The 22,509-nt window shown below is 40.5% G+C and overlaps 1 protein-coding gene across 4 annotated transcripts in view; it reads left to right on the top strand.

Moving 5' to 3' along the window:
* Positions 1–22,509, top strand: part of HECW1 (HECT, C2 and WW domain containing E3 ubiquitin protein ligase 1) — a 271,517-nt gene that overhangs the window by 72,746 nt on the left and 176,262 nt on the right. For all 4 annotated transcript variants that reach the window (XM_075083715.1, XM_075083717.1, XM_075083719.1 and 1 more), the window contains one exon: positions 17,342–17,666. In XM_075083715.1, the coding sequence (XP_074939816.1) occupies positions 17,342–17,666 (325 nt within the window). The remainder of the gene's footprint in view (positions 1–17,341; positions 17,667–22,509) is intronic.

Here is a 22,509-nt window from a genome sequence, read left to right on the forward strand (position 1 = left end):
TAGCCAACCTGCAAGCATGAAAGAAACCCCTCCACTTGTCCCGTAGACCTTCAGTGTAGGTGCTAGTGGTCCCGGGAAAGGCAGCAGATGGGAGGCAGTGGTAGGAGGAGAGGTGGAGCTGCAAGCCAGAGCCCTTGCTCTCCTAATGTCTTCTTAATTAAAGTAATATAAATATTGGCTGGGATGATAGTTATTTCTTAATAGAGAAATTATGAAATTATTAATTTCTGGCACAATTCCCTCTTCCAGTTTACATCGGTCCTTATTTTCAGCACCAGTTTAATTGAAGGAACAATTCTCTGTATTTGCTTATTACCTGCCAGGTTTGTAAGGGAATAACTATACATTTGGGAGAGCACGAAGGGGTTTGAGTGCTGCAGCAGAAACAAAGACATGCATTAAACAGCAGAGCTGAATAACGCTACCATTCACGTTATTAGGAAAGGAGCACTTTCAAGGAAATTTGGTGATAAGTTTGTCATTCTTCCCATTATATCATGGAAGTGGAAGGCAGTGAAGATGATGCTTTCCCTCTAACTTTGGGTATTTAGGAATTTAAAAGAACCCCATATGACCCAGTGGGACAGGATCTGCTTCGAAGTCTGCTGAAGTCAATAGGAGTCTTTCCATTTCATCCAGGACATGCGCAATCAGGCCTAGACTGAATTCACTTCAGAGGAACAGAAAAGCTTTACTTGGATCCATAACCATGTGTGTAAGGCACTGTCCGTACTGGAGGACAGTACATTAATGACATTGGAAACAATGTCTGCACTGTGTGCCTCTGGAGTGCTGGTGCTGCTTTAAAATTTCTCGCTGTTCTGGTGCTGTCAGCTTAAGAACTCATGGGCCTTTAAAAATTCTGAGCTAAAAGGCTTTTTTTTTTTTTTTTGGTAAAACAAAAACATGCTTTCAGGATTTCCATACTGGGTAACTACATTGCTTCCATAGTATTTTGCGGCTTTGCCCTTGCGTGACATGCGGAAATACTTTGGTTTTGGCATGCACAAATATTTTGATTTTACTGGGAAATTTAAGTCTGTTCTCAAAATGTGGCCCATCTCTTTAAAGCCAACAGAGACACTGGGTATAAAAATCCATTATTTTGTGAAATGCTATATGATAAAAGCCTAATTAAAATCAATGAATGTTTAATTTTATTAACATTAAGCCATTTACAGAGCTAGTTGCATGATGAAAAAACTATTCTACAATACACTGGGAAAGCTCTGTCAAATACGTTATGTGAATATATACTTTAATTGCACTGGGAATTTAAAAATGAAAAATATAAATGAGATTTTTTTGTGTGTGCTTTGCAATTTATATTAGTCCATTCTTCATGAGACTAAGTTTTCATGTCTATGAATTTCTTTGCTTCTTGAAGATAAATTATACACTTGATACCTCCTTTCACATGGGAGAAAAAATTCACACCAGATTTACTTAGTAAGCTGGAAATCTGTACAAAGTCCATACAGAAAATATAAAAATATTTTGTTTCATTTGTAACTAAAATTTTCCACCAGGACGAGAACATACTGGACTCTGTATGACAAAATACTAATTAGGAAGAATGGAGCCAGAAAGGCAATAGTGTTGTGTTATATATTAGATCAGGTCCTGCTCCCACTGAAGTCGCTTTGATTATATTTGTGTTACATTTTTCTAATGGCTTCTGAAATACCACAGCATCTATTTCTGCAGACCTCTACATGTGAGGAAATTCCCTTGTGCGAGTAATCAATTAAATTGGTGAGGCTGTCTGTAATTTTTTAATAGCCTATCTTCCTGGGCTGATCAGACTTTTCCAACTACACTTTCTATCTGTCACTCTTCTACCTAATTACTTTTGAAGCCGTTGGCTAATTTCAAGGGAAACAGAGAGGAGTAGTTGTCTTTGAGATAATTAAGTTTCTACAGGTCTCAGGGGCTGCAGAGAGCAGGGAGACCCAAGTAGGGGCTGGGGGAAAGGCTCTGCGCGCAGGTAGAGCCCATCTATCACCTGCTCCAGCAGCTGGGACAGTTGCTGGGATTTGTCTGTACCTTTGCTTTGGGTGGTGCTCTTCTTTTTTTTTCTTTTTTTTTCATAGGAATGGACAGGGAAAAGCTGGGACTTTAGTAGGGGTTTGTGGTGATGAAGGACAGAGCTCTGCAGAAAAACAGCTTCATTAATTCCACTGCTAACAGGGCTGTTTGTTTTTGTTTCCAGGAATGCTTTCTGAATCAGACATGAATGTATTTAATACAAAGATTTGGCTTCTGGTTAAAGGTTAGAAAAATACAGCAATCAAGTTAATTTATCACTCATATTGAGAGAAAAAGTACCAGAAACATTAGGATGTGGCCATTAAGCTAATGCGTTACAAGTGATAAATTTGTCAAATTAATGTCTTTTCTGTTTTCAGGTCTTGCACTCAAACAAATTCTTATAGTGCTTGAGAACCCCTTATGGAAGTACCTGTTAAAAAGTCAGGCTTTAACCTCAGTGACATTCCAGTTTTACTGCCTAAGGTTAAGTTGAATAGCATTTTATCCAGCAAGTAATACCATCAGTTCAAAAGTAGCATCCATGGACCAAAGCGTGCTTCATTGACGTGTGCAGGAGTTGGACAGCAGGTAGTTTTCATTGTCCTTAGGAGAACAGAACCAAGCCCCATGCCAAGACAGCCAAGCAGGGTATGACAGCTCACGTGGCCACAGCCTTGCTGCGTGATGATGTGCATGTCTCAGTCTTTCTTCCAGAACTCAGGTTTAATGCCTGCAGAACTGAATAGTTTTCAAACTTGCTTACTTGTGCAGGCTTCTATAAATACTAATTAATTAAGCCATAGACTTTCCTTGCAGTGCCCTAGAACGTAATCCTTGATGATTTAGGACACTTCCTTGATAGAGGCGATGTTACCAGAAAAATAGGTTAAAAAATTCTCCTTTGGGCCTTACTTTAAGTGCAGTGTTTAAAAACTGTAATTACTTATCTTCTGTGAGGATTCAATGGCAGCAAAGAAGCATTGGGTTAAGTCTTACTAACAGTCCTTATTAAAATTAAATTAAACTATGGCTTGAACCTTCATTCAGAACCATTCTTGTGCTTTTGTCTGTGAGTGAGTGAAATACAGCTTTTTTTGGTCACTGTTACAGATGTTCTTCCTCTTTGAAAACCCTCATGAGACCTTTTGAACACAGGACCATAAGCCCTTTTGAACTGGAGGAAAAAAGGAAAAAAAGTAAATTGGAACCTCACGCAGTAATGTGAGCAGACGCACATGCCTGTACATATGATTATGTGATACAACATTGTAATACCTAACTGTTGTGTTAGAAGTGTACTAGCAGCAAAGTACGTGTGGGTGAAGTTCAGAAGTCATACTGTCACAATGGCACTTGCTCATCTCTATGTGCAGGTCCAGTTTCTCTTGGTGATGGTAGCCAGCGGGGCTTGTCTCTCTTCTGTGTTTACATTTGGTTGGAAGAACCTGCACCAGTTTGCTGCTCCTTGATCTAGTTCTCCTCCAGTTGTTCTGGGTGGTTTCTGCTTTGAAAATCTGTTTTATGCCCATACTTGTTTTCCGGCGGGAACTACCGGGCTACCTTTCAGTTAACCTTGGCTAGCCATTCCCCAGAAATTCCCTCTGACATGTAGCTCAGAAATGTCTTACAGGGATCCAGAGGAAAACAGAGTCCCTCAACACAGCACCTCTTCTCTCATGTAGGATTTTTTTTGGTGCCCTAGATAAAGCCACCACATGTTCTCTTTATAAAATTGGAATCTATTTCCTCAACCAGAGGCTGTAATACCAGAATTACTCATTACCTCTTGGGATAGTTTTCCCGGTTTCTTTGCTTTCTCATGAATACAATTATAGTAGCAATTTATTGTAATTTATACAATCAAAACATAAACAACTTTTAAGAAAGATGAAACAGTAAGCAGCAATCTTGTTTGGAGATATGTATCTGAGGCTAGTGTTACCTGCCCAAGAATGGGGAAATCTCACCCTTTAGACTATGCCTTGTGAGTTCTATCAGTAGTATTACGTTTTTAATGGCATCAGGATGATTTTAAAGAATAAAATATTGGATCTGAGGCATTACCAAGCATAGATCAGCTTTCCTTTACTGCTTTTCAGTGTAAAATAAGAAGTCTTGATCCTTAAAACCTTTGTTATAGTAGATTTTTCTTAAAAAAAAAACCCAACAAACCCAACACATAATGAGCTTTATATATTTATATCTTTAAAAATGTAATTACAAAATTGCAGGGATGTTGTCATAACATCCCCAAGAGTGTACAGACATAAGAAGTCAGTCTGTTGAGAACAAGTATGCTTAAATGTGGCAGGTGAACTCCTAATACTGGAGGGAGGTTTTCATTCTGCCCTCCAGTGACATCAGACAAAAAACATGCAGTAATGATGAATATGCTTCAGTGTCATTTGTTCCAGTTTAAATCCATGAGAGGTTTCTTTTCTTTTGAAAATGTGTTGAATCCTGTGGTTATAATTGCATGGGAAAAATATTCAGATATCATGGTCTAAAAATAAGATTATATTTTAAATTAATCCTAACCCAGCAAATGACAGATTTGTTTCTAGGTTTTGAGAACTCATTCTAAGAGTAATTGTTGTGATCTGTGTCCTGAAATGCAACTTGCTGCTCTAAATGTTTGTCTAATGTGTTTTCCAACAGAAAAAGGTTGTAGCATGGATTGAAAACATTTGAAGTTCTTTAGTTAAAATATGAACTCTTGATTTTCTAGTTTGGATTAGCCCTCATTGACTGCAGCTGTTGACATCTATATGGGTTTTCCTCTGCTTTACAAAGTCACTTTTTTCCACATTGAAGTCAGGGGGAGTTTTGCCTTTAATTTTATCAGAAGCAGGATCAAGCACACTCAACTGGATGGCATTTCTGTATTTGTCTGGAGGTAATATGATAATAACAGGACCTCTATAGCCAATTAATTTTAAAATGTCAGGGAATATTCTAGGCTTCATTGAAAGGTAGAAGATGGAGCTGAGGGCATGCTCCCAAGCTGGTGTCTGCCTGAGAGACTGGTTTATCGCAATGGTTTGTTGTTGTTTGTAGATCAAAGGAGTGGTTGATGTAGGCATTAATACTCAACAGCCTTCTAATAATACCTGCCTGCCTCAGCCCTGCCTCACTGCCTGCGGAGGTTAAGATACCAACATTTCAAATCACTTTTAAAGAAATACAAATGGGTGTAAGAAGCATGGCAGAGTGTAGGGGCAATGAATTAAACAGGAGATTTAAAATGTTCTCTTTGCTGTGGAGTGGGGGTCAGCCACCATGGGCAGCTGGAAGGAACCATAAGTGAAAAGCCTCCTTCCATCCCTCCTTTCATGTGTTTGTTGTCCCCACATGTTAATCCAGTGCCTGTCCTGTGGCTGGTACAGCAAGTGATGCCTTGTACCTTATGCCTTCCTACCTATGAGTGAGGTGAGGGTGGTAATAGAGATGAGTGAGGAAGAAGAGATATGCCTTGAGAATAAAAAGGGATGGGGAGGAGAGGAAGATGCACCGTCACCTGGGAGCATGGCTTGGGTGTGATGTGAGGGATGTGGCACAGAGGAACAGGGAACTTACTGACGAACTGGGATAGAGGGAGACAGGAGGGAAACTATATGCAGCTCTTGCAGGGAATGGTACTCATGGTGTTGACAGAAATTTTACAGGTCATGAACATCTTGTGGTGTGTGTTTATGGATCGGTTTGTGCTGCACACAGGAGCATCCAGGCAGAGAGGGAACCATGGATGGTGGGAATACTACATGGGTAGATCTGAGCTCTGCAGGATAAATCCTTTGATACATATGCATGTGAACCTGTCATTTGCAAAGATGCATACTCGTGTCTGAAGGGAGGTTAATATTAAAAACTTTACTTTCTATATCTGTGCTTAGTTGCTTTCTGATGCCCTTTTTGCGTGTGTGTGTTTTATACATAATAAGCTATGCTTGATACCTATGCAATACATTAGATAATGTTTTTCCTCTATCTGGTAGCAATATGCACTACAGACATCACACAAGCTTTGTTTTTTAGTAAAACAGTTGTCAGGGTGGAAAGTATAATACATTCTTAATGGTAGAGAATGGTGGGATTTTTATAACTCTTACATATCATAAGAAATTATTTTTCTGCAAAAAATTTTCAGAGGAGTCTCTGGACTCCAGGGAAGAGATACGGGAAATGTGGGACTGCTTCTGAGCAGAGAAATGACTGTACCTGACAGTTCTGGGAAACATTGTACATTACTGGGTATCTTTCTGCAACTCGTATTTACAGCATTTTGTTAGTAGTCTCTTAAATTTTGCAAGATGTCTTCAGCTTTTCCTGCAAGCCTCTGCTACATTTACTGGTATTAAAACTTTTGAAAAGATCTGTACATAAAGTGGATACAGTATACTGAGTATTTTCTTTTTTCTCTGCTTTGACTTTCTCTGGATGTACCATCTAGTTTGCAATTTTATAGCTGGCTAGAAAATCAGACTATTCTTAAATAATCAGGTTGTAGTTCAGTATGTTTTTTTTAATGTGCCTTATGTTTCTATTTCACATGCCTGAATGTACTTAAAATACACATTTTTCTGCCACCCTCAGGAGTGCTTTGGCCACTTATCTTTATATAATATAAAATCTTATAGCTTCAGAGGTTCATACACAGGTCTCACTCCTTCCTATCTCACCTAATGTGTCTAACCTACGATCCCAACAGTCATTGACTCCTTAAAAAGGTGATGAAGAGAGGTGGAGCTGAATCCTCTCTAGGAAAGAAAGCCTTACCTGGGTCTCAAGTCTTTAAGTATGAGCCTGTCTCTTCCCCCTGAGTACACAGGGAGTCCTGGGAACCTGCATTCCTAAATTAGGTGATTCAAGTCTTCAATGATTGAGCTGGATGAATCTGGGCCCCTGTTAGTGCTGTTAAAGACATCGGTCTTTTGCATGGACAAAGTACTTGAAGAACTGAAGCCACTGGTTATAAAAATCTGTCAGGTAAGAGTTGTTTATTATTATGTGCTGTGCAGAATCTGAGACAGGGCACCCAACATGGTCAGGGCTTCTCAGTAGGAGTGTCAGTTAATTGCTTCACAGAAGAGCAGCAATGTGTTTAACCTGCAGAGCTGAAGAGCGTCTCTGTTCTTACCTCCCTCCTAAAAGCCCTTTGGAGTAAGTAACGTTCCTGGGAGACCAGCAGAGTCCAGCTGTGCAGTGGACCTGATGAATGCAGTGATGATTCTTAAATAGACCAGTGTGGGTCACACAGGCTTTTTGGGACAACTCTCTGCTGAGTGATGCTTCTTTACTTTTAAATAGCAGATCAAACCAGTACCAGTGCCTGGTACAGAATGATTACTTTCCTTCTTGCAGTGATTATTATTCACAAATATTGTCCCTGAGTTTGGAAAGATGACGAATGGAGATTCTTAGTCTCTGGCACCACGCGCACTAGTACTGTGTATCTGTGAAGCTGGCATGATCCACACTGACCTTTAGGGACAGGAGGATGCTCTCTTGAGAGGGTGTGTTGTCCTACCAACGAATGCTTCATCTTGAACCTGTTGAGAGGTAATAACTGTCCTGACTCTGTCTGGTACTGCAGTAGAACTTCTACGCCTGCTTCTGATGTTTAAAACCAACCAAGTCAAAAATAAAAATTTCCTGTTATGTGCATTGTAAAGCACCATCAAAGGTGAGCATTGTGGACTTCGGAGTATTTGAGAGTAGAATCTGAGCAGATCCTAAGGTTATTTCTTTAATCTTGTAGTGTGGAAAGAATAGAGTGAAGCTGTGCAGTGTTACCTTATAGAATCATAGAACGTCCTGAGTTGGAAGGGACCCGCAAAGATCATAAAGTCCAACTCCTGTCCCTGCACAGGACAACCCCAAAATTCACACCATGTGTCTGAGGGCGTTGTCCAATTGCTTCTTGAATATTGTCAGGCTTGGCACCATGACCACCTCCTGGGGAGCCTGTTCCAGTGCTCCACCACCCTCTGGGGGAAGAACCTTTTCCTAATATCCAACCTAAACCTCCCCTGGCACATCTTCCTGCCATTCCCTCGGGTCCTGTCACTGGTCACCAGAGAGGAGAGATCAGCAGCTGCCCCTCCTCCTCCTCCTCCCCTTGTGAGGAAGCTGTAGACCACCATGAGGACTCCCCTCCGTCTCTTCTTCTCCAGGCTGAATAAACCAAGTGACTTCAGCCACTACTTGTACAACTTCCCCTCTAAACCCTTCAGCAACTTCGTGGCCCTCCTCTGGACAGGCTTTAGTAGCTTTGCATCCTTAATGTACTGTGGCGCTCAAAGCTGCACACAGTACTCAAGGTGAGGCCGCACCAGTGCAGAGTAGAGTGGGACAATCACCTCCTTCGACCAGCTGCAATACAGCGCTTGATGCACCCCAGATCACGATTGGCCCTCTTGGCTGCCAGGGCACACTGTTGGCTCATGTTCAACTTGCCGTTGACCAGAACCCCCAGGTCCCTCTCTGCAGAGGTGCTCTCCAGCCTCTCGTTCCCCAGTCTGTATGTATATCCAGGGTTGCCGTGTCCCAGGTGCAAAATCCGGCACTTGCCCCTGTTAAACTTCATACGGTTGGTGATTGCCCAGCTCTGTAATTTGTCTAGATCCCTCTGCATGGCCTCTCTACCCTCGAGAGTGTCAACAGCTCCTCCTAATTTTGTGTCATCAGCAAACTGAATTAGTATTCCTTCCAGTCCTGCATCCAAGTCATTTATGAAGCCATTAAAGAGTACTGGCCCTGAGACGGATCCCTGCAGAACCCCGCTAGTGACTGGCCACCAGCCCAATGCAACCCCATTTACTATGACCCTTTGAGCCCGACCCACCAGCCAGTTGCTCACCCACTGCATTACAGGTTTATCCAGCTGTGTGCTGGGCATTTTGTCCAGGAGGCTACTGTGAGAGGCAGTATGGAAAGCTTTACTGAAATCCAAAAGCATCACATCGACTGGCTTCCCTTGGTCAACTAGGTGGGTGACCTTGTCATAGAAGGAAATTAAGTTTGTTTTGTTTATCTTGGTTTAAGATATTACCATTTTGGCCCTTTTATTATTTTGTCATGGTTATATTTTTGAGATTTTTATATTCAGGCCATGTTGTATGTTTACCTGTTCTTGTGTACCTGAATATGTCATTTAAAAATACTGGCAATGTTTCCACATCTTTTTTTTCTGTAGTGGGTAAGTCTGGTGGCTGTTTATCATCCCTTGCTGTGCCAAACTGCTGAGACAAGACTGTTTTTCTGCTACTGATTTAAGAGAAATTAAGAAATTAATTTTGTCCTTTTAGCTGCATTCTATTGCAGAAACTTCCCAGTGCTTTATGTAGTGAACTGTGAGTGAATTATCACTGTGTCAGTACAAATGTGTTGAATGTAAGATTGTTAATTGCTCTTAGTTATGCAGAAGTAGTCTACAATGTAGAAGCTTGGAGTAACCTCATCTAAAACTGGTAAAATGTCATTTTTTTCAGAAACTGGTTTATATTCTTACAGGAGTACAAATCTTAATTCTTGGAATCATTTCATTGGAAATGCAATGTTTGTATCTTTCAGCATGCTCTCTTGGGTTCATTAGACAGCACTCTTTCTTACTTCTTCCAGAAAGAGAAGAAAAAAAACATAGTTAATTTTTTTTCTTTCTTTTTCTGAACTCCAAGAATTTCCCTTCAATCATTGCCCCTTATTCCAGCTTCCATCTGCTTGTGCCAAGGAAACCGTTTAAGTGCTCTCAGAAAATATGGACTGCTCTTAATTGTACTTTTTCTTTGTAGATGCTAAGGGTACCTATGGTTAGTGCGCTGCCAGCTTTTGCTGTGTATGACTGATAGGCCTGCATCGGGAATCAATCCCACCCACCACCACTGAACCTTGCTGGGTTGACCTTGAGGCCAACTCTTTCATTTTGATTCTGATTTGTGCAATGATTTGCACATCACTGAAGCAAAGTTAAATGTAAGAGGATACATTAACATAGCAGTACAGCTAGACTGGAAATGCACAAAGGTCAGGAAATGGAAAAATGAACTACCTAATAACATCCATTTGCCCCATTGTTGATGTATAATGGCTTTGATTTCCGATTAGTGTTTATTATAGGCATAAATATATGTATTGTGCCATAGATGTGCAACATTGAGACAAACGCACTTAGTTGTCCAGTATTATTATGGCATGCATCCCTCTGAAACATTTGCAGCCTTCATTTCAGTCTTCCCAAGAGCAGCAATTTCATCTATATGCTCTGTAATATCTTGCAGGGAAAAGGGCATCAGTAGACCATGGAAGTCTGTGACTCCCTCATGCTATTAAATAATTCCTTTGGAGCTCTGAGAAACCATTCCTATGCCTCTCAAATAAATGGCCCAATCCAGTGAAGTTCTCTGTGTTCTCCAAATCTTTGGCTTCATTGCATTCTCCAGTCTGAAGCTTGATGATTTTCCTGTTGGGTTTTATGTTTTCAGCAAGTCAGATGTGGAACCATTTGGAGAAGATTTTATATAGCTCCTTGCACTATAAGGCCTTGTTTAGTGAATTTGGCTGTACTATAAGCTATGCTTTAAAAATCCTTTTTGTGCTAAGAGTTATGCTAACAATTATTCCAAAATTCAAATGTCCAAAGGGATTTTTCTCACATGATGATAAACAAGTAAATAGTTGTGGTAGGTGGGAGTAGGCTGATGGGGGGCAGATATGATAGCTGAAACGGTAACTTTGATTAGCTTACTTTTGAACTGTATTTCTTCTTACCTCTGCGTTGCCCTACATTTTGTGTAGTCAATTGTACTGTGCCCAGTGATGGAAAATGCAAATGTTCTCTTGGTTTACAATTTGCTGCACAGGTACCATGTCCTGCATTAAGAGGGCTGTCCCTAGGCAAAAAAGAAGAAATCTGTGTATTTTATTTACCTTTTCCTGGCTCAGAGTTCGACAGAGAGAGAGTGTGCCTCCCCTGAAAGCTGCTGACTGGTGGCAGCGAAGGGGCCCTCTGGGCTACAGGTGGGGGAGCTGATGGGGAAAAGGCTGAGAGCAGCAGGCTTGCGGTGGGAGTGGAGATGAGAAGGTTGCTGGGAAGAACAGGGAACAGATCCTGCAACAAGTCTTTAGGGCTATGAAAAGAAGGAGATTTTGCTCTGAGGAAGGAATTCAGGTTGCTGGGTTGAGAGCAACACTGGAGGGGAAAGTCCTGCCCTGTAATAAGCAGCAGCAAGATTCAGTCTCATATCCTTTTGCTTTCATCCAGCTTTTTTACTCTTCCACCCAACAGAGCTGAGTTTCCCATCTTTCAGAACTTACCTGATTCTAATTTATGCTCTAATAAAACTGTTTTACATACTGAAAGCCCTTTCAGTAGGCTCACATTCAAGTTAAAGGTCTGCCTCAAAGCTGTGGCTTGCAGGGTCCCATTACATTACTTTGCAATGACTGTAGGCACTATTGTTCTCCTGCTCGTCTTTCTGGCGCAGCCTCAGGATTTTGCTCTGGGTGTTCACACCTGGGCTGTGACTAAGTTTTAAAAATAATTTTATGTTGTCTCTCATCCAGCCAATTAAAACTTTTATACAGGTGGTTACTACCTTATATTTCTGTTAGTACAATATCCTTGTTGATACACATGATCTTATCTTCCTGGAAGCTGGTCAGAAGACTTTTGCTGTCATAACTTATCACTTTCATCAGGCTACCCTAATTTTTTTTGAATCTGTCTTGGGTCCTCCTTGTCTTTTACAAAATACATAAGCCTTGCAAATGAAGGTTAAAAGCTTATCAGGTGAACCTTCATCTCTGGTGGAGCAACCGAAAGACTGACTCCCCATCTGATTTGCCTATGATATCAGACTTGACTCAGACGGATAAATGTGCTGTGTCCCAAGCTTCCCATCATACAGAGCTATCTCTATGTCCTTCTTGGTACTTGCCCTTGAAATTCTGGTTGCAATGATGCTTACAGACATCTGAATTACTACATATGTCTGTCTTTGAGCCCACTGTCATGCTGGCTAATATTGCCACCTTGTTCCCTGTAATTTCTTCATCTGCCAGTGCTCAGTGATGGGTTGTATTTCGATCATATGGTATCTTTGGTATGGATAGTGAAAGTCCGTCATACGACCATCCTGACCTGCACAAATACATCTTCTCTGACAAAGCAGCAATAGGAAGTAACAGGTATCAGTCCAAGTATCTAAAAGACAGCTCCTATTTTCTGAACAGAGAATTGAGCTAGATCCTTGCAAATGCTTAGCTGAGAGCTATCTCTGTATTGCTAAAGTATCATTCGGCTTTCTGGCATGATTTAAAATAATACCAAATTTAAAAAAAATCCCTAACATTAAGCCCTACAGTTCTCCAGGGGAAATGGCTGCATGGCAGCTCTGAATCCTTTTGTGAAATTTAGCTAGCAATAATGGTGTGAAGCCTTCCGGCCAGAGGATTCTTCTTGTCTTGGAGAGGGAGGCAGTATGGTTTTCTCAGGTGGTGAAGGAGAAGGCAGTGGTGACAACAGGTCTCTGCTGTCCCAGTGCCAAATAGTGATTGGGCAAGGAGAGGGGTATGAGTGTGAAAGGGAGACAACATGGGAAGAAAATCTGTCAAATACTTTTTCTTGGTATTTACTGATTACAGGTTTTTCTATGTGTACATTTTTGAGATCGGTTTTCTTTACGATCGGATCCCATCTATCATTTACTTTCAGCTGTTTCTTTCTACTTTAGGGATTGCAGTTGCATTTATGTGGGGGAAAAAATGCCCTAAATTAATTTTTCTGACCTTTGTTTTCATTAGATGGATGAAGTGACATAAATAAGAGGCAAGTTCTACCCACAGATAATCCTCCAGAAATCTCATTTTGAGTAGGACTTTTATGTAGCTGGTAGATCTCTAGAGACAAAGGTTTCCAGAACTTTGTGAAGATCAGAGGGAGTGCCAGTGTGTTGTGGTTCAGCCCCAGTTGGCAACTAAGCACCTTGCAGCCGCTCACACCCTCCCCCCACCCCTCTGGGATGGGGGAGAGAATCGGAAGAGCAAAAGCAAACACTTGTGGGTTGAGATAAGAACAGTTTAATAATTAGAATAATGATCATGATTATTATTATAGTAATAACAAAAATGATAATATAATAAAAAGATAAAAGGAAAAAAGGGGAAAAAAAACAGAAACACAAATGATACAACCGCTCACCACCTGTTGACCGACGCTGCCGGTCCCCGAGCTGCAATTGCTGCTTCCCTCCCCCATCCAGCTCCCCCCAGTTAACATACTGGGCATGACGTTACATGATATAGAATACCCCTTTGGCCAGTTTGAATCCACTCTCTTAGCTGCGCCCCTTCCCCTCCCGGCTTCTTGTGCACCTGGCGGACCACGGGAAGGTAGAAAAGTCCTTGACTAGTACAAGCACTACCCAGCAACAGCCAAAACATCTGTGTGTTATCAACGTTGTTTTCATACTAAGTCCAAAGCACAGCACTATGCCAGCTGCAGTGAAGAAAATTAACTCTATCCCAGCTAAAACCATGACACAGTGAGAGGGGAAAAAATGTCTGTTTAGGTAGTTTTGCTCAACACGCTAACATTTTATAGCTAAAAACATGTTGCCACAGCTATCTGTACACAAAAGGGCTGTTACTGATATTAAAAAGAAAATTACTAAATTTATTGGAGTAAATGCTTATTTATGCTAGAGTAGCTGCTAGTAGTAGGAAACCTGTATTTTCCACCAATAGCAATCTTTGCATTTCTTGACAGATGTTAATTTAAAAGTTGTCTACTATACAGTAAGCTGAAAATTACTTATGCATGTTGTATTACGTATTATGTATGTCCAAATGAGGAATGTCAAGGGCAAGAACTATACATCTGCTTCTTCAGGTGTTGAAAACTAAAGTAACTGGGCATTGCTGATATAACTGAAATATTGTACATCCTTGTCACCTTATTCTTCCTGTCCTAAATGAGTTCAGATGTAGGAAATAGCCAAAGAGTGAATCAGTCACCCATGCAGTATTGGCACCCTCAATTTAAGACAATCTTAAGCTCACGTGTTGAACATGTCATATCCATGTTGTACTTAAGTGTGGCAAGATGAGACCTTTTAGGACAAAACCTGATAATCTGAGACAAAAAGGTTAAAAGGTATGAGGAGAAAATCACTTTTTGTCTTACATGCAGAGATACCCTGATCAGCAAAGGCTTTCCTCACTGCGAACCATCATACAAGTGGTGAGGGGAGTGAGTGGGAAAGTGAACCCTGGGGATCATTTGGTACAGAGAGCCCCTGGGTAGAAAGACCCCTGGACAGACCTGACTGTAGAAGCAGCTATGGAGTAACTGTTCTGAGCCAGGAGCAAAAAGGGATTTGTTTCTGTTGACAACCAAACTTGATCTGTTGGGTCAACATTTGGCCATTCATTGTTATTGCTTTATAATTTACCCTGTATATTAGAAATGAGAGTATAGCGTAGTATGTATAGTGTACACTCCTTGGCAGAGGGATAGAGAGAATAAATATGAATCTCAAGCCCCTATATTTTTTTAATATAATATATATGTAGTACTAATACATATATATACACTACGTATCTATGATGGATGAGATTGCTTCCACAAGAGATTGAGAGGATGTCTTTGTGATTTTTTTTATTTTTTTTTAAGCTGTCTCACTATGGATGGGACTCTATCTCTAGGGCTTGGGGCTGTGTGCATGCTTTAGACAGGTGCATGGAAAACATGCAAAGTTGGTAATGAAATGCAGAGTAACTGTTTTTCCTAACTTCTTTTCTACTTAGTCATACAGCCATGCTGTATCATTTAATCCATATAATTATGTGTGACTGCTGTCCTATTTTGGGGCTTTTTTTTCAGTTGGGGGATTTTCTGTTTTGCAGAGTAATATATTTGTGTAGAATCAATGCTGGAAATAAGAGACACAGAGATTTCTTGAGAATGTGGCCTTCTGGGTTACTTTCAGATTATGCCATTTGTTCCATTGGCATCAACATACAGGAAAATGGGAACCTACAGAACTAGAACATAGTGATGAATTTACCATTTTCATCAAAACTGCATGAAGTCATGCTGAAGCTGAAAAAATTAAATGTTTAAGTCTAATTTAATTTGACAACATGCAGTTAATTAATACTCTACATCCATTAACATTCAAAAATGAAAGTATCTGCAGAACCGCTAATCCCTGGAGTAATTTGTCACCAGAAATAAAATGTCTGCCTTTGAACTGAAGTAGCTTTCTTGTAGCGCGCTATGAGTGAAGGAACCCATGTTAATGACACAGTCTAATCCAGAAGAGTGGGCTCGAAGTTCTTCACAATGCTATCTCACCATTATAAAACCAATAGTAGTTATCTCAGGTACTGCTGTGACAGAAGATGCCTTCTTCGCTAAGTGGCAGAAACTCCCATTGATTTTAAATTACTGACTACAGTGTGGTAGTTGTGCATGTCCACAAGTGCATCCCAGCTTAGAAAATATTCACAGCATGTGAGACCCTGGTTTTTGATAAAAAAGATGCATTTTCTGTTTACAGGGAATATCGGTCTTTATACTATGAAGTGAACTCTTTTATCAAGCAGTGAATAAATATAACTTAGAAAAGAAGCAGCAAAGACATAGTTAGGTGCATAGCAAACACAACATCGTGTACTTTGTTCCCCCACATGCTTCCTTCCTCCTTCTATTCCTGTATCTCTAGTGTAGCCTTTTGCATTATTAGCTTCAATCTTGCCAGCACTTAATATAAGGTGTGGTATTCCTGCTGGAGCTATTTTTGCTTATAAACCCTGTTTAATGCAGTAAGTGAGGATTTGGGTCAACAGATTGTAAGCGTGGTAGGGCAGTGTCTGCAAAGTGACAGCGTATTCTAGGGGTACAAACATGCCATTTTTCGTTCTCAGTACAGTTTTTGTGCAACAGAATCCTAAGACACAATAATAAGTCTCTTAATACCAATTTTTGTGGAATAATTAATATAAACAAAATATTTTATTTTTTCAGGACTTACTGTTCTTCTGTGCTACCATAGCCTTAATAAAGCCAGGGTTAAATAACTGCTTGGCTGGACAAAGGAGCTATGATTTTTCTTCCGCTTAATTTGTTTGAGTTCAAAAGGATGATTTGACTTACGATCATGTGAAAAGTATTTCATAGCATACTGGAAAGCTGTCTGGTTTTGTATCTAATGGACCTGACAGCATGGTTGGCAACAGATGGATAATGGAAGGCTAATGAATAATGAAAATCTAAGTGATTGAAATAGCAGAGCTGCAGGGACAGAAGAGGGAAAGCTGGGAAAGAAAATGGAAAAAACAAACAGCACAGAAGTAAGAAATAACCAGTATATTGATCAGTATCAGAGCATGTCTTCACATCAAAATTTAACCTAGTCATAACTTAAGCATCCTCCATCTGCTAGTTCGCAAGAGCTCTTAACTCATGCACCATAACACATTTGTACATGTCACTCATCTTGCCTTGAGGAAGGAAGGTAGGTTGGAATTTAAATATTTTTTCAGCTGGTAGTACGATGACTATTCTGCAGTAACCTTGATTCCCATTAATTGTCCGGTGCATTCCCAAATTCCTACCAGGAGTGTGTGCACTGTATCTCATAGTCTACTGCAAAAAACAGAGCAGAGCAATAGCATCAGATGTTATCAGCTGTACTGAGAGGCACTGCAACAGTTAGATTGTATTTACACTTCAGTGAAGACATCTCTATTTTGGTAATAGGATAACTCCATTTTCTTGGCTCTCACTCTTCAGATCTCCAGCAGGGAGAAAGAGCTCTTACTCACTGCTAACTGGTCTCTCCAGATGGGATACTGTCTCTGGGGCGACTGTGCTTTAAGAAAGATTCCTCTGCAAATCTAACAAGAATTACTGGGGAGAAGACTTAACTCTGGTTGTCAAAAGTGGGAAGACTATCTCCTGATGTTAAAAGGGAATGGCTGGCTAGCAGTTTGATATGATGTTTGTGTCTGGATGTGTGCATTAACATGGAGGAGCCCAGCTACTATTAATTTCCTCACACACTGCCAGTTGTGGCTGAGCTTGGTGGTGCAAGGCTTGCTCTTACACTTGTTTTCATGGTAAAAATTACGGACTAGGAATTGAGTTCCACTGTGTATCCTGCTACGCCTTTTCATGCCTCTTCTTCACAATGCCAAATGGAAAAAGATCTGCTACTTTCTCATTCTGATGTACAACTTTTCCTGAGCTTTGACATTGCTGAAAAATGAATAATACCATAAATATGATCCTTTCTTTTTTTCTTCACAGAATCTGTACCAAAACAGGTTCCTGGGCCTGGCAGCCATGGCGTCTCCATCTAGAAATTCACAAAATCGGCGCCGGTGCAAAGAGCCTCTCAGATACAGCTATAACCCTGACCAGTTCCATAACATGGACATCAGGAACAATGCCCATGAGACGGTCACCATTCCTAGGTCCACCAGTGACACAGATCTTGTCACTTCAGACAGCCGGTCTACCCTGATGGTCAGCAGCTCCTACTACTCCATTGGGCATTCACAGGACCTAGTGATATACTGGGATATAAAGGAGGAAGTGGATGCAGGGGACTGGATCGGCATGTATCTCATAGGTAGGTCCCCCTTACCCCTTCCCCTTTGGGTTTCTTGCTGCTTCTTTTAGTTGTAAGCATTCGGGTAACATGGGCTAAGGGTAATAATGAGCTGATACAGCTCTACTGAGTGTAGTCTTTAAGTGGGTTTATATATTACAAGATTCTTTTTCTGCTCCTGAATTGCTGGTTGCAGTCCTGGCGCTCACTACTTCTTCAGCAAAGATATGAGAAGGCTTTCTGTTAAGTTTCTTGAAATTTCAAAATATTTTCGTTTGAAAGCCATTTGCATTTTGGGAAAATTTTCAGGGTTTCCTTTTGTGAGTCCTTGAGTAATCTGTGACAGATGAGAGGTTTTACAAGTCAAGAATATGAATCATTTAAAAACTCATGAAACTGACTGACTTTTTCTGTATAGCCAAAGGATATTTTGATACAAACAATAATTATAGACTGAGACAGTCTGGAGTTATCCCAGAAAGTGTTGTGTTTGGGTTTTTTTTGGGGTGCATTGGAAGCTGTATTGAGCCGTGTACATTAGCACATTTCTGGCATCTCCATCTAGTAAATCCAGGCCCACAAAAGAGTAATAAGAAACGGTTTCAATCCACTTCTACGTGATTGTTTCACTCCATTATAAAACTGAAAATTTTTTAACTGGGTTTGGTTCCTGTGGAAATAGTCCTGCTGCCTAGACTGAAGTCTGTGTTAACTCTTTGCCCTCTGGTAAGTTCTGAACATGGTGGATCAGTTTCAGACACATTTGTCTGTGGATTAAAGTTCTTAAAAATGTGAAGTTCTTTAAATGTTTCCTGAAAACCAGTGTCTCAAAAAAGAAGCCAGACTCAAATTGGTGTCCCCACAAAGGGAAATGTTGGTAAAACCTGGCCCTTACCTGTTTGAATAAGTGTGCCTAGCACTAAGGAGGTATTTTAGTTCCTATAGCCCTGGTTCATCTTGCCCAGATAGCAAACCAAAACCAGGTAAAGCATATGATGTTGTGAGTTGGGGCTTTGGAGCAATCATAGGGGGCATCATAGGGAGCTGTGGTGTTACTTAAGTGCTTTAGTGGGTAAGACCAGAAGGCTTGGCATCACATGCTGAGGATGTTGGGAACACAGGTGTTGGTGACATAGGGGATATGAGAAGGTGCTGGATGGGAGGTCTGAGCATGTAGATCAACCCTGGAACCTTGGTGGCAGTGTTAGGCACTGGAAAATGAGTTCAGGGTATTGGAGAGACTGGGAGAAGGGGAGCATGAGGGTAGCTATTTAGGACATGGAGGGAAAGGAGTGGGGGTTACAGGAAGCAGGCTGCAGTACTTGTTCCTGTGAGTAACCTCAAAATACCCTGCTTTGGAAATAAAAGTAGGTTTCTGAAATTTAAAATCTTCTAGGAAAAAAACAGAGGCTGGATTTAAAACAGATGCTCTGAAAGCAGTCTGGTTTGTTGGCCTTAACAGAATTACTCATGTTTACAGTTTAAGCTTGCAGTTGAGTGTTTTACTGGAACAGATGAGAAGACACAGCAACCCCTAGTACTAGGCACTAAGAAACACTCTAAGTCTATTCTACAGTAGCATGGGCAATTCCTGAAAGACCATGATGCTTCAGTAAAAAGAGGCAAAGTGTACCTTCTGGTGGTCTGAAGTCAACAGAAAGTGCATAGAGCTGTTTCACACTGAATGAACTTGTTCAGCCGGGTTTCATTGCTCAGAGATGGTATCAAGGGCTGTGAAGACACATTGTAAATTTTTTTAATAGGTAACCTGAATACACAGAGATTTAACTGGGCAAAAGAAAAATCTGCCCTGCTACTCCTGCTTAATTTACTGCATCAAACACGATGTTGCTCCAGACACCCCACTAAATTAGAAGTACAAATTGTGAAGTGTATCCTCACCCCTGCTGGCTGAATGCCTGGTGTTAATGGCAATAGTCAATGGCTCGTTCCAAGCAACATCACTGCCAAATGAAAAATGAATAGTGTGTCTAGTCCCCAAGAAACCAACAGCTAACCCTTGGTGGCTTTGAAGGTGTTTTGTCTCCAGCCTCTTAGGCTCCAATCTAAATAACTGAGAAAATGGTAGGCAGCAGAAACCCTCATTCCCTTTTTTATCTTCCTTTCCCGTCTTTCCACTCCTCCCCTCCCAAAAGCTAACATAAGGTGAGCTTTGGTGTCTTGGTTCCCTTAAAGAAAGAACATGGGAGACTCTGAAGATCACTTGGTTTTTGGTGTTAGTTTGACAATGAAAACACTCAGAATCTCGGTAGGAAACTGGCACTATGGGTATATCCACATTAACAAAGTAAGGGGAACCAGTAGGAACGGGTCTGTAGAAGCAGACATCTGCTGAATGCATTTCGGGGGCTTGGCTTTAGAACAGTCTCAGTCTGGCAGACAGAATGCCCTTGAGACACTGTAGTGCGTCTTTCAGTTTAGCTTTATCAGGGCAGAATCCAGTTTGTGTGCCTGAAGGTCACCACACAGTCTGGTGGTGACCAAGTGGGGATAATTAGAAGGGTCACTACAAAAGCATGCTTCTGACCTAAAAGAAAACACTGATGCATCCTGTGTTCAGTGTTTGTGACCAGCCCACAGGGTTAGGAGATCCTAGTGGCTTAGATCCCTAATGGCTTAGATTTGTGTGTGCATTTGCACAGAGCCTGCACTCCTGTTCCTGGCCTTGTGGGTATGACCTTCACAATGTAAACTGATATATGACTATGTTTTGAATTAGCAGCCAGACTGGAACAAAAGAACCAAAGAAACTATGAGCTTTTCCCAGTCTGCTCAATGGAGGATTAGTGTTGAAGCCTATTATTACCACTTGCATGGCAACACTGTTAACTCTTGCGTTGCTGCTGGTCATTCTAGTGTTTGTCTCAAAGCCAGCTTGTGGATACAGCCCAACCCTTTTTGTGATTGTTTGGGTTGGTGAAATTTGAGCTGAAAGGTTTGAATGTTAGCACTATTTAATATTGTGGTGAGTCATGAGAACAACAAGAAATTATTTGCGTCCTTGGGGTATCAGGCAGTGTGTTGTGGATTTTCTTTAAAACTCGGTGTGGGAGCATTAGAGTTGGTATTTGTTATTTGTCTTGTGGGAGCTGCTGGGTATCCCAGGAAGGGGCTAAACAAAAGCAAAACAGAAGGCAGTTCTCACCTTAGGGGAGTTTAATCATTACCATTGTAGTATTCCAGGAAGTACCTCCAAATAATTTTGTGAGAGTGTTGGTTTTGAAATGCATAAAACTTAGTCCGTTCTCACCACTGCTGCCATCACGAAAATTTTGATGATATCCAATAAACTGTAGGCTTCAGAACAAAGATGATCCAAACCTGGGGAAATATAGGTGATATAAAAGGCTTCCAAAAGAAAAAGAGCAAAAATCATGTAGCTTATATGTTTTGATAAGATGGGGCATTTTTGGGATGCTATTCAAAGGTGAAAGCAGCAGGAAAGACGAGTTAAGGGAGTCTGCCCAGCATGGAAGTTGTGTCTGCTTGCTCCTCATGTAGAGGAGCCACAGCTCCTTTTATCACAAGATATTTGTTTTTCTCCTCTTCAGCCCATGTGCACAATCCTAAGGGTGGCCAGCTGGAAAACAGTCTTTGCAGAAGAATTTAGACTTGATTATTAGACTTAACATTTATCAGGAAATGTACTAGGCAGCCAGTCAATTTCTGTGAAAACAGTGTTAAAAAAAAAAGGTGGTCATGTATCTCATGGCAAAAAAGAGTATTATCTACCTGTAGCTGCATGAAAACATCCATACACACGTGATTTTGATGAAGGGTCATAGAAAAACTCCTCAGTTGAAAGAAGAATAGTAAATTTTGACTTTGAAATATAGACATTATTATTTCAGTGCATATGGGAATTGGAAGAATGGGCCTTTCTGTGTGTTTAAGACATATTGTGACTTCAGGAGTAGGAATTACATATCATTCCTGCCAAACTTGAACTTTAGAGATGTTTTAACTTCCCCTTGTATATACTATATATGAGCTTTGAGATATGCAGAGGAACCTCTAAGTTCTATAACAACTCACCTGAGATGTGCATTTGCCTTCCCCCAGAAGAACTAGTATTATGAACATCAGTCTTTCAGAGACATATCCACAATCAAAAATACACATAAACAGTCAAAAAGAGTTCTCTGAGAAATTTGAACATGACACAGCTCTGTTGCTATTTAAAAATCTCAGGAATTTGAGTTTTCTTTGTAGAAAAGCTATGTGTAAAGAAAATGCGCACTGGGAAAAAAAGTGAAAACAAACCAAAGTTATAAATACTGTGGATAGTGTGTTTGTATATTTTTAAAAAGAACTCTCATTTAATGGCTACTTCGAGACAGATGGAATATTTGCAGTTATTTATCTCAAAACTTTTCTATTTCTCTTATCTCATTTACTATTACTATTTGCTACAGTATGAAGCCTCTTAGATAAATTAATATGGACTGCTGGCAGCTGCCTGTAGATAAAGAGCTATCTTATAATTACTGCAGTAGCATTTTAGCTGCTACTAGATTTCAATTCTGTCATCATCTCCATATCTGATGTAGAGTAGCTAATGAGAAATGAGAAACGTTTAAACCAGAATTTTGAAAGAATCGTGTGCTCCAGGGTCTACACACTGATGCTGGGAGTTTATCAGGGCTAACATTATACTCTTCTTACCCATGCACTAGGCTTTTTTTATTTCAGCATTTCCTTGTGGGAAAGCAAAACATTATTAAAGGCTATTTATTAAAAGTTTCTTCATACACAAATCTCATAGGGTCCAATTTCCTGTCCGGATTTGGCTTTTGATAGAGTAGTTCCTCTCAAATTTATTTAAGTAGGAATGTCTTGACCT

Source organism: Phalacrocorax aristotelis, chromosome 2 (assembly GCF_949628215.1).
Source record: "Phalacrocorax aristotelis chromosome 2, bGulAri2.1, whole genome shotgun sequence".
NCBI classification, from domain to species: domain Eukaryota; kingdom Metazoa; phylum Chordata; class Aves; order Suliformes; family Phalacrocoracidae; genus Phalacrocorax; species Phalacrocorax aristotelis.